The sequence below is a fragment of the Dermochelys coriacea genome, chromosome 9 (genome assembly GCF_009764565.3).
Source record: "Dermochelys coriacea isolate rDerCor1 chromosome 9, rDerCor1.pri.v4, whole genome shotgun sequence".
Taxonomy (NCBI): Eukaryota; Metazoa; Chordata; order Testudines; family Dermochelyidae; genus Dermochelys; species Dermochelys coriacea.
The window spans coordinates 80,418,783-80,431,521 of NC_050076.1; the positions used below are offsets into that span (position 1 = coordinate 80,418,783).

A 12,739-nucleotide genomic window follows, 5' to 3' on the forward strand; every position below is an offset into this window, starting at 1 on the left:
GAATTCTCAGACTAGGAGTTCCCCATCGAACCTGCCTGAAGGGCCCGATCCTGGTGTAGGTGTGGGCAGAGCATGCCGATCAGGCTGGGCCCTAAAACAAAGCCAGGAGGGAGCTAGTTGGAAAACGTTTGGGCTGTATGTGTTGTTATACCAAAGAGCCCAGAGCGCTCCCCTGGAATTGGGGAGACCCATGTTTGAATCCCTGCTCTAGCTAGTTTGGAGTTGTTACTTGAACCCAGCCTTGCCACAGTCCAGGAAAGTGCCCTAGCACTGAGCTATTTCTACTAGGGGTGGGCGGATCTCTCACTATCTGGTTTGCCTTGAAGGCTGGCCTGGCTTAGGCTGCAAACTGAGAATGCCAAGCAGAGGGAGGTGCCTCCCTGTGCAGTCAGCTGCCCAGTTGCTTAAGGGGTGGGGCCCATCTTATTGGGGCTGCCTCAGCATTTCCAGCCGGCAAGGTCAGGCGACTCTTCACTTAGCTTGCTGGTTTCTGTAAAGCACTTCGTGCATAATTGTCCATCATGGATATATTTTTTTTTGTAAATTCTACTGAAGTAGCTAGTAAAATTGGTCTCAGTTGGACACTGGATACAAGAACAGATCAGCCATGAATCTGATCTGCCAAGGTGGCTCTTCCTGTGTGTCCACTGCCCTCCACAGAGTTACAGAGATGAATTTGCTCCACAATACACAGCGGAATGGAATAAGAAAATATACAGATTGGTGATGCGAAATTGCTGTTGCTCAAACAATTTTTGCCTATTTCGATATCATCTGGGTCCTGTTTGGCACAAAGTGGGATTTCCCTTCAGGGCAAATGTGAAGACAATAACATTTGCAAAAAACAAAGCACTTGGCTTTAATGGGTCTCACTTCCTTCTGCAGAGGGCAGACCTTACTTGAGAGCTTCATTCCTACCCAGTGTAGCCTATCCTTCTGCAGGCTACTGCTCTGAGGCTCTAATCCCGTTTATGATAATGCAGTCTGGTGCCATGGACCTGCTTGCAGAAACAACAAATTCATGGCAGGATCAAAGAGCAGGAGAAGGCAGGCGGGGGGGGGGGGGGTGGAAGCTCAGGGCTAACATAGGTCACTGTGCTAATAATTAGGAGATATGAGGAGCGAAGTCTGGAAACTATTTACAGGATGCTCAGATTTGGGCCCAGTCGACTTGAAACTTTCTCCCTTTGAAAATTGCTTTTTGGCTCTGCAACTATCTCTATCCCTGTGTTGCTCACAGTGGCCTCTGAAGATATTTCTCAGCATTTGTTTTGGCTCTCCTGAACCACGGAGAATCTGACAGAAGATTCTTTCCAACTTGCATGGACAGGACCACAGAAGTCATGACAGAGACTTCAAACAAATGTAACCCATAGTCCCCAGAGGACCAATAATAACAGAGGTGATGCACAGATTTGTTCTTCGGTTCTCTTGTGCTGACATGGAACATCTTGGAATTGGCTAAAAACAACACCTTGAAGTCTGGGGAGAGCTAGAAGAAAGGCAGAGATTTCACCCACCCTTTGTCAAGATAGGATAGAACTGCAAGCTCCAGGAGGTTGCTGTCCTTGTTCAAACAAGGTCCAGGCAGCATACTGTGGTTTGAGGGCCTATAACCTCCCGCTCCTTAGTACTTGATTGATTGTTTTCAATGTTGATTTTGGCTCCTTCCATTAGGTTTAAAACACAGACTGTGTGGCTTGTAAATTGTAGCGAGAATTGGGAACTGTATCTTGTAGTGAACTTTAGAGAGCAAAAAGCAGGCAAGCTGTCTTTCTGAAATTACTTTACTACCCTTCCAAGTTTTTATATTTTAAAAGGAGTCTGTATCATAGTATTTCTTCTTCTCTATTTATTTTTTACAGTAACTTCTGCGAAAGATAAAACTTAACAACATTGCTTCAGAGGCACCATACACATACATATTGGTTTGTTATTGAAGGGATGCTTGTGAGCGCTTGGACCATATCCCCATCACCCTAGTATCTGAGGACTTTCAGAGATGCATTAAGTGATGTGGATGCCATATATCACATATTAAACCTTCTCCATTCCTCTCCTGACAGGGAAAATGCTTGTGTGGATTTAACAAGCAAAGCCACTTGTTATTGTAGGGTTGCTTGTGAATATCAAGCTACACGTTGGTTTGTCATTGTAGGTTTGATTATAACTGAGCCTCCTGGCTTTGATTTAAAAATACAAAATCAAAAAGAGCAACCTATAAACAATTGCATGAACTTTTCGAACCCATAAAAGAAAAATAAAAGGTAGGCCAAATTTGGGACCTACAGCCTTGATCCAGAGTCCCTGGGTTCTATATTCAACATAAGAGCAGGGAGCTGGACAAGCTTTTAATGATTAATATGGGAGATTGTGCCTGCCAAATATGCAGTAATTGCATCCCATCAGTTCTGCTGCTGTTTGTTTTTTGGGGGAATTATTTCTGAACTTGATTATTTGGTGTAATCATTTTCTTCTTTAAAGCTTCTGAACAGGAAATGGGACAGTGTTTGGAGGCATCTGCCCCCTACTCAAAAAAAAAAAAAAGGACAGGATTTTATAAGGCAGTAGTTCTGGAATCACACAGGAACCTTTTTACAAAGAACAAATCCTGGCTTCATGCATGGAAGGATACAAAGGTAGGAACACATGGCTGTCCCATGACACCCCAAGAGAGGGTTTCTTGTTCTTGGCAAGCAGGTGGTCAGAAATGTTGCATTGGTGTATCTGCAATTCAGGTATGATTTGTGTATAATTTTTCTCTAGCTAAGGCAAAAGGAAAGAGCCCTATACAGTGATGGGGAGGAAACAGCAATGTTGCACAGTACTAATGGTGAGATGAGACTAAAGACAAACTAGTTCAGATAAAATAAGGCCTGGCCTGCACATTTGATCAAACCCAAACTTTTGCAAATGTTCAAGAAAGCTCATCTGCATTTTGCAACATTTGTTGTACTTTTGCATCAGCAGCCTGTGTGAGCCCTGATTCTGCAACCAGGATTGGAAAGACCAAAAACATCATGAGAGAGGTGGTTCTTGTGGCATTTCCTGCTGGACTGGAGGCAGGAATTAATGGAAATTGCCATTTGTCTCAATAACCATTGCTTGTGAATTTGCCAGGCCACATTTGTAAATCCAAGTGGGTCAGATGGTTTGGACATGGAGGTGATAATCAAGATGGAAGCTCAAAAGCTTTGTGAGGCTGGCACGTTACTAGGTAAGATAGCTGTGGCTGATTTTAACTGCAGCAGCAAAAGGTGGGGTTCACCCCAAGCATAATATCCTGGGATGCATTGTTCGTAGCTGTGATATTTTTTTTTTAAAGAGGAAAAAATATCACAAGAGTTTTAGTGTCTCTGTGCTTCAACCATCATGCAACAGAATTTGCAAGCTGCTGCATTGTGGGTAGATGCTGCACTAAGGCTAATAAATTAGACTGTCACTCAGGAATTTCCTTGGAAAGGTTATGTTATACCTGGAAATATGTAACTTTTGATTAATATGGTTGCTTTTTCCATATGGGTGGTAAAAAGCAAATTTGTGCTGCTGAGTAGGGAGGGAGGGGCCACAGAAAGAGAGGGAAAATAATGTGAGGGTGGGAAATGAAGTCCTAGGAGAATCCCCCGGGCAGCCTCGTCTCAGGCTTCACAGGCTCAGCAAGGCCTCAGGGCCCCACTAAGCCTTAGGCCCTGTCGGGGCATGTGCTGAGTGGGCTACTGCCCTGCATGGCTCTGTTTTTTCCTGGCCAAGTGGTTGAGCTCATGCCAAGACTGGGCCAGCTGGGTCTGGCCATAGGGAGTGGAAGGGGGATGCCCCGTTATGCACCCGAGGAGGAGCTGTGGGCTGGTGCAAGGCTGCATGTCCATCCCTCTCATCTGGCACAAGTTCAAAATGTAGGAACAAATTGCTGGGTTTTGGTAATGGTTGACTTGGCAGTGATTGGGGGCATGAATTTCACTATGGGAATGAAAGCCTCGGAACAGTGGCCAACAATCTGGTGTTATATGGGCAAGCCTGATGCAAGCTTCATCTCTATAACTCTTCCAGTGCGCTGCACACCCAACTCCACCAGTCAAGCACTCCCCTCCAGCTCTGACAATGCCCCTCATCTGACTTACAGAACCCCCCAGCCACCCAACTTCTGGGCTCCCTAAAAGCTGGGTCAATTGACTTCAGGCCTGTCCTGCCATGACCTGCCCGGCTGCTGTTCTAGTCCTAGGTTCACCCCAATGCACCTCAATTCAAACTGCAGCCCCTGTTGCTCTTGCATTCCCCATACAGCTCTACCAACACTCAATCCTGCCACTATTCGGATCTTGGGCTTTACTCAGTAGTGACAGCTTAGGCTGTTGATTAGCAGGGCAGCTGCAGTTAAAAGTTGAAACTTAGAAACTCATTTTCAGCTGTGACTCGAGCGAAGGTTTGGAACTAGACGCTCCAGAGAGGACTAAAACAATGCGATCCCACTGCTCCATGTTTGCAGCCTTTTATTGTTTTTTGTATTGTTAAAAGCCATGTGTACACTTTGATTTCAGTTTTAAGGGCATGAGTACATATATAATTACCGCATCGTTACACATTAAACATGTTGTTACTCATATAAAAATGGGTGGTGGTTTTGTTTTTGAGCACTTCAGTTTGGCCAATTGAAGACTGAGTAAATCGTAACAAAATGCCCGTCTGTGCTTTGAACGAAGAAACACAGTATTTTGTATTACTGGAGATCACAGGTCAAGTTGTCAATTTTATAATGAAGTCAGAGCAGACTGGTTTACAGTTGCTGGTAAATATTAAACAACAACAGAAACAGAGAGAAAAGGAGGACACTGACTCCAATAAATATATTAATAAAATAAAAGCCAATTTTTAAACAATCCAGAGGCTGAGATGAAAAGATTAATTATTTTATGTATAAATGAATTAACTATCAAGATAAGGGACTATTAGACAATTTCCCACAGTCAGCTTTTGTTACGAATAACCCAAGCATACAACTTTGACACTCAGAAATGTGCCAATTATTCATTTATTTACTTACTTTGGCAGGCCCACTAGCAAATATTTTTCTCACTGGATGACATTTTCCAAACTCATGTCTGAAATAAACAAATGACAAACACACACATACACTGATTTTTCCAACAAACAAGGTTCTGCCTTTTATTAAACTGAGAACAACAATAGATTCCAAGGTTACAAAGAGAGCTGAATGCTACTGCATGAAGTTTGTCCTGCTGTCTAGCATCGGCTGGGTGCCCACACTGAACTAGAGCATGGACTAAAGAAGTCAAAAGCAAAATGAATGTTTCTGTTTATTTTCCCTTGTACGAGGGTCAGTTGGTTGTTTTTTCCTTAATAGCAGAAATGCTTCTTTCTGGTTCATTACAAGCAAAAATAAATGAAGTTCACACTAGCATGGTAATTTCTTACTCACCAATCCCTGTTGGGGAGATATTTGTCCATCTTTGTGGACTGAAGCAGCCGGATGTCAGTTAATGTTAAGCCTCAATGACAGTTAACATTGTGGGTCTCAGTTTTCCTTATTAATACATTTAGGGCCAAATCTTGGCTCCATTGATATTAATGGCAAAATTCCCACTTGGCTTCCACAGGAACAGAGTTTAGCTCTTAGTAGCTGTCAGTTTTGGGGCACTATGATACCATTTTTTAAAGCAGATTGTCTAAAAGAAAGAAAGCCACAATTCTGCATAAGTAATTAAAGACGATTATACATTTTACATGATTGCAAATCTTGCAAGGACAAGAAAGCGTTAACAAAAACAGTAGAAGGGCCATACTGCAACTGGGCAGAAGGCTGCTTGAATACTCTGCCCAAAGCCTAGCTATCACTTTTGAATCACATCATGTGGAAACAGATCTAGTGAACTAGCTGCATTCTTCTACCTGAAAAACCCATCCGATCAATCTGTGGGCTGCCAGGCTTTTCCTTTCTGGAGCCCCACTGATCTATAGCTGTTTGCCTCATGATCCGGTTCAGATGTAGTAAGATGAGTGACCATAATGACATTATTCTTTCTAGCTTTCACACAAATAGCTGTGGGGTGGGAGACCGCCCCAGTAATGAGCTTTTAGCTTTATTACAAAAGAAAAATATATCTATATAGAGCACTTTTAATTACAGACATGTTAACAAAACCCACATTTTAATTTGCCGTCAACTTTCCAGACCATCTCCCAAACCCAGTGTTTTAACACAAAACAGCCAGCAAGGAGAGCCACTCAGCATACGGCTCTTGTGGTTCTGTGCATGATACAGCTACGGGTCCTAGGCATTTAAATCCAGGCTCCGCACAGTCCTTTCAAAAGGGAGGTTCCTCCTCACTTCCCCAAGGCAGTGAATAGTGCACAGATGGAGCTGATTGGGGGGATTTGGATTTTAAGGCCCCCCTTTCCAGATGTCAATCTGTCCTCCACAGTAAATGCCACTAAAATGAGATACCCTGCAGCTGGGAAGCTAGTGTCCAAAGAGTTTGCAGCAATAATCTGCACGTGCATCAGCTCTGGGCTCATAAAATGTAGGACATGACATGGCACACTGTCTCCAAAGGCCACCCACCTCCCCACACTTTGGAAGGTTCCACAACCTCTCGCCCTGTGGCCTGCAGAGTGTGCCAAGGTCACTGCTTCCTAGGTGAGAGCATGAGGCCAGTGGAGCCAGCCCAGTTCTCATATAAGATCAAGCTGCAATTACCAATTTTGCTTCCCACATGCAATAACAGTTCTGAAATGGAACCAAAATGTGAAGGTGTGGAGACCAGTCTAGGTGAACAGTTCTAGGCACATACGTCTCTCACTCTACAGATCTACTTTGAAATATGATTATGAAACGAATACCAGTTTACAACATGTTTCAACTCTCTACCTTAGCTCGAAGAGAAGTTTTGTGCTGTCAAACAGGGGAGCAACATGGGTTTCTCTCTCTGTTGTCCTTCCAGTGCAAATATTGTCCCTGAAATATACAGCTCCTCAGCAAACTATATGGCATGCCAGTATATACTCCATTTGCACAACGCAAAGATGGACCTTTCAAAACCTGGTCAATAGTACCAGAAAAAAAGGTTAAATAAAAGCTTCTACTAACACAGGCACACACTTAAGGACCCATTTTATGAAGGATAGTTAATCTCGCTCAGCGTATACTTTGTGAAAAATGCCTTTGAAGTCATTACTTTATAGAGAAATCTTTGGTAATATAAAAGGATATAGCTCTTGTTCTTTTCAGTTTTAAATGTTAAGGGAGACAACAACATTGGAAGCTGCAGCTGCATGTGACAAACGGCTGGGGAGACATCTGCTACAAGATGCGGGATGTGTGGTAGATCAGGTCAGAACTTCTGCAGTGGTGAAGGGTCACTCCTATTCTGCTAGGAGGCAGGTAACACTTTACATCACAGGCGATAAATACCATGTAAGTCACCTTCATTTACATATGGATCATGGAGCCTACCTATTTATAAAATTAATATCATTTTAGGGTATGTCTACCCTTGGAGCTGGGGCGTGATTCCCAGAGTGAGGAGACATACTCGCACTGGTGTGCTAAAACAGAGGGCAGGCGTGGCAGCATGAGTGGCAGAATGGGCTAGCCACTCTAACTACATGCCACGGGTCTCAAATGGTCATGTACACCATGTGGCTAACTAGGGTGACCATATGTCCCGTTTTGGCTGGGACAGTCCCTTTTTTAAGCCATCCCGAATTTTTTTTCTAAAGGAGGCATTTGTCCCATTTGTTCATGTTGATTTAATCAGTTGGCAAAAGCAAATGGGACAAATGCTCTCTTTTGTCAAAAAAGCCAGGTGTGTTGTGGAGGGGAGGCAGGGCTCGGAGATGGGGAGGTAGTGTTCCAGCATGTAGGCCTCTGGCTTGATGAAAGCTAGAGCAAGGATGTCTCCTTGAGCTGGGATTCACACCCCTGCATAAAGTGTAGACGTACCTCCAGTGGCAGGGCTCTCCTGGGGAAATGCCATTTCATCATAAGGGTGATTGACAAGAAGTTCCTACAATGTGTAGTAAGTAGGGGACAAATCCTGAGATCCAGCTCCTGGGGCCTGATTCACCTCTAACTTACACTGGCTTCAATGTTTGTTAGCCATTGTATTCTTGGCTTACACTAGTGTAAATGAGAGGAGACTCTAGTCAATCTTTACCTAGGCAAATTCAATGGGAGTCTTCCCTGAGTAAGCACTAAGTATAATGTGAGTTGGACCCTCCAGATATGGCTCAAAGCAAACACATATTGGGTGGGATCTTCAAATGCATTTTAGCATTGGCCTAACTCTTGTTCCTTTTGAAGTCAATAGCAAAACTCCCATTGATTTTAATGAGAGAGGAGTTAGATCAATATTGAACACTGAAGACCCCATCCATTCTTCTTTTTCCCCAACCAGACTGCAGGTTACATGGTTTTTACTCTCTCTGCATGTAATTCCCTAGTAATATGCAGTAATTACCAGGTCCTTGTTAAGTTAAGAATTCTGCCTCCCCATGCCTGTAACTCCAGGAGAAATTGCACTCTTGTATCTGAAGGAAGAATTTAGCCCTATATAATTGGAGGGGTACTTGCAAGCTATTTGCACCCATGCTCTGGAAAGCATTGCCAAGTTCCTGGAGCAACATAAACAAAAAAGCTAAGCAAACTGTGTAGTAGTATTAAGGACAATTTCTACATTATCGTGTGGGTTGTGGGGTTCTCTTTGTTTTTTATTTACCATTGTTTATTTCTATGTGCTTAAATAAAACAAAGTACAGAAGAACATTGCCAAGTCAGCGCTTTGGCATTTCTCAAGCCTTCTTCCATTCTGCTGCAGCCACTGAAAGTAAACTGAAGAAGACAGTGTTTAAAAACCCTGGTGAATACACAGACCAATAAATGTGTCACTGATCCTAGCTATTGCGACTGGTAATTCCTCTAACAATGTCGTACAAAGCCAGCTTTCAAATGAAACAAGAAGTGATTTCGAACAGCTTCCAAACAAAACCCTAACTTCCCATTACAGCTGGTCTGGCACAGAAACTACTGGTGCAGGCAGGTCAGTAAAGTCAACTTAGCTGTGATGTACAGTATTGGATGGGTGGCATGTACTTCAAGTGAGGCACATACTCCTTTCCTAAAGGATTCACACTTTGTATCATCTACAGAATGTGTGCAACTGGTGTTTATAGTGCCTGTCACAGCCAGGAGCTTCGCTCTCTCTCCCCCTCTCTTGTTCACTACGTGTTTCTGTCCATCAAACAGGAGTGTTTGTAGGCAAGCAGTACATTTACTTTAGATCTCTGACCAGCCTTCCATTGACATTCTAGAATGGTACCAAGCAACCCAGCTCCCTAAGTATACAAAGGTGAAACCCTTGCATGGACTTGAGCAAATGCAAAATGCATGCCTTCCGGCATACTCCAGGCATCCTCCCATTTCATAATGGAGTGAGTTGTGCTGTGCCAAGCCAGCCGGTCAATGTATTCATCTGCTAACTAACTGAAAAACCACAATGCAAAGAAGCAGGCTTTGGTGTGTAAACTGATCTTTTTACCTACATTTTCAAAGTCAGTGGAGCCTTGCACCAGCTGCTTTTAATCACACCAAGATTTCAATATTTTTAAAGAGAAAAAGATATTCATAATACCAGAGTAACAACTGGCTGATATCAAAAAGAGCGTATTATTATTCTGTCACTCACAAGGAGGAGCATAGGAACGCTGTGATCAGAGCCATGCCTGTAGGGGATTAAAACTCATTGACAATTGTTGAAAGGTATTTAAAAAAAATGCAACCCCTACAGTATGATTGAGAAGTATCAGCGAAACCGTGTGGTCACTTTCTGTGCCGACAAGCACAGAACCCCAGGTGCAGCACCACGAAGCTCGACAAGCTACTGTTTCACTCTGAGGCTGATGGCGGCCCCCAAACCATGAAAGGCGCCAATAGAAGCAGAATTGCCACAATTCTTTTGCATGAGGGAGGAAGGGCTGGGGTGGGGGTGTTAGGCTGGAAAAGGTTCAGATACTTGAGGAGAGTAAAACTGGTAGGGATCCACAGGCTTAAACCTCTGACTTTCCTAGTGTATAAAGGAGGCTTATGGCAAATTTAATCTGCTGTTACTACACAGGCATAGTGGGATGCCATATTACATGAGATGTACTCAGATCCACCTCTTCAAAAATCTGGTTCACAAGCCAGTCCCGCCAACAGGGCTCTTGTTGCTGTGTTGGGCTCACGAGATGAGGGCAAGGGCTCAGGAGGGAATTCAGAGCCACCAGGGGACTAAGGGTCAGATCCTGCATGTGCAGTACAACATCAGGAAAAAAACAAATCTGAATAAAATTCCTAGGTGGGCTAATGTGTCCTTAGGAATGCCAGGGGGATGATTCAAGCCAACATTAATCTGCCTTGAAGAAACACGAGAGCATTCCTCTCTGAAATACTCCTGACTCTGAAAGTTGCCAGTAAACAAAGATGACGAACCTTTGATTGTTCTCATTTTGAATGACAGCGTGTGTGTTAGGCAGAGTTCTCCAGCTGGCATCTCACTGAGTGTGCTGCAGTCTGATGACACACAGTCATCTCCATGGGGTTTGGCTCTGGGCTTTGTTTGGGTTCTAATTTTACAATGTAGGAATTTTAGGGACATTGAGAGGGCTTGTGTTCTTTCCTTGGTGGAGATCAACTACTAACATTAATGGGAGCTATGGGAACCCCTAAGTAAGAGAACAGGCCTCTTAAATGTTTTCTTTACCATTCCCTGAAATACCTGGGAATTTCAGGCAAAGACAACCTGTGCCTACCAATAGTGGGGGGGCAGAGTGAGGGCAGCCGGCTTCAGCAGTGTTACTGAGCATGCTCAGTCCATGTGAGCATGCTCAATATAAGTCAAGCAGCAAATCTGGGGGGTGGGGAATGTGACCTCGCATGCTCCCCCACGTACGTTGCCTCTGGTCTCAGGCCACATACAACTGTTTCCAAAAGAGTGGGATAATCCCAAAATCACTGGGCCTCACAGAGCCCAATGAGTCAAAGCTCTCACTGCTTTGCTTCTGGGATTCTTTTCTGTGTTGGCTTCTGAACGAATCTGCAAAACGGTCGGGTAAAGGGCAAATGAGAAGCACCACTGGAAAATCTAGACCTTCAGACACCCATGGTGACAGGCAGAAACAAGTGGAGACCTCAGACATCCAAGGGGAGCAGGCTAGAGGCAGAGGTGAGAGGAAACTTCAGGCACTCATGGTGCACGGGTGAGAGATGGACGCCAGTGACTAATTTCTTTGTTTGCTGGTGTGGAGGAAAAAAAATGTTCAAAACTGGAATGTGATCACTAGGTTCTGGACAGTCTTTGGACAGTCTTAGATCCAGTTTGGCTCACAGTCCACAGGAAAAATGCCCTGGATGGAAGTTAGCCCTCTGCAATCTTCGGGGGTTCCAAAGGTCATAATCCTCACTTGCCCTCTTTACTGACATGACAACACTCCAAATACGCTTGTGAATTGGGCATTTCTTTGGTGAGTAAATTCTTAATGCTGCTCTAAGCTGCTGAAAGTACAGGGGTGCATGGGTCTGGGCACAAGACCAAAGCGGTTTGGCATATGGGTCAGCATGTATAGCCAGAGTGGCAAGGTATATGGGTCTGGACATATGGCTGGAGTGGTGTGGTGTTTGGGTCTGTGTGCATGACAAGAGCAGACGGTAAGAAGGATTTTTTCCACAACCGGACGTCTGATTTTGAAATAGACTTTCTAATTTCACCAAGCTCTGGTCTCTTTCCCTGTCCCCTTCCTGTCTCACTACTACTGCATTTTTAATTCACATGCCTCTTGAAGACATGATGCAAATAAAAAGGAAAATAGCCCAGGTTAGTCAGAAAAATAATCCACCCTCCAAACTTGCACGTTTAACCTACTTCTTGCTTTGTTTTAAAGAGAAAACAAATGGTGGAATTTCTCCCAATCTGAAACTTCCCATGGCACTGCGCCACTAAACGTCACTGTGGGAAATACGCAAGCACAAGGGTGTAAACAAGTGCCACAAAGTCACCATGCCACAACATTTAGAGAGATGCAGAGCCATCCAGACGTACGGAGAAGCTGTGGTGGGGACTTCAGTTCAGAGGTACCCCAGAAAAAGTCAAAATCAAAGGAATCCCAGCAGGTTGTCATTTGGCACTGTACATCTTCACACCATACAGTATCTTTAGAGGGGACTCCCCAAGGCACTGCAGTACAGTCGTGCAGAGAGAACAGGCAGGAGATGGCTGAAAGGGAGCAGCAGGGGAAGGAGATTCCTTCCAGGACATCACTGCACGTGGAAGTAAATGGGTTTGACTTTCCCAGACAAGATCTTGGGAACCTGGACAGAGATGATCTCAGCCATCATTTCGGGGTAGTCCACGCTGACCATGTGCGATGTAATTAAAAGGTCAAATGTAAATTGATGTAGCTCCCTGGCAATCTAAGAAACAGAGAGAAAGTTGGAAGGTTAAATGAATGATTTAACTTCTCTGACAAGTGGCTCCTGCTAACACTCTGGTGACTACAGAGGAAAGTATTAGCAGGTACTACACTACAGGATAGGCAGCAGTGCAGTGAGACGTGAGTTTCTGCTGTTTGGATGCTACAAACTTTTCTGCAGTTGGGAATAGCCACTAGGGGGCCATTATTCATCCCAAGAATGAGCAAGTGAGCAATCCAGGCAGTTTTCAGAGTAGCAGCCGTGTTAGTCTGTATCCGC

At 44.1% G+C, this 12,739-nt stretch overlaps 1 protein-coding gene across 1 annotated transcript in view; it reads right to left on the reverse strand.

The window, feature by feature from the left end:
- Nucleotides 1-4,474: 4,474 nt before the first annotated feature.
- Nucleotides 4,475-12,739, reverse strand: part of AR (androgen receptor) — a 116,056-nt gene continuing 107,791 nt past the window's right edge. Inside the window, exon 8 of the mRNA XM_038417556.2 lies at nt 4,475-12,460. Within this exon, the coding sequence (XP_038273484.1) occupies nt 12,305-12,460 (156 nt within the window). The 3' untranslated portion in view covers nt 4,475-12,304. The remainder of the gene's footprint in view (nt 12,461-12,739) is intronic.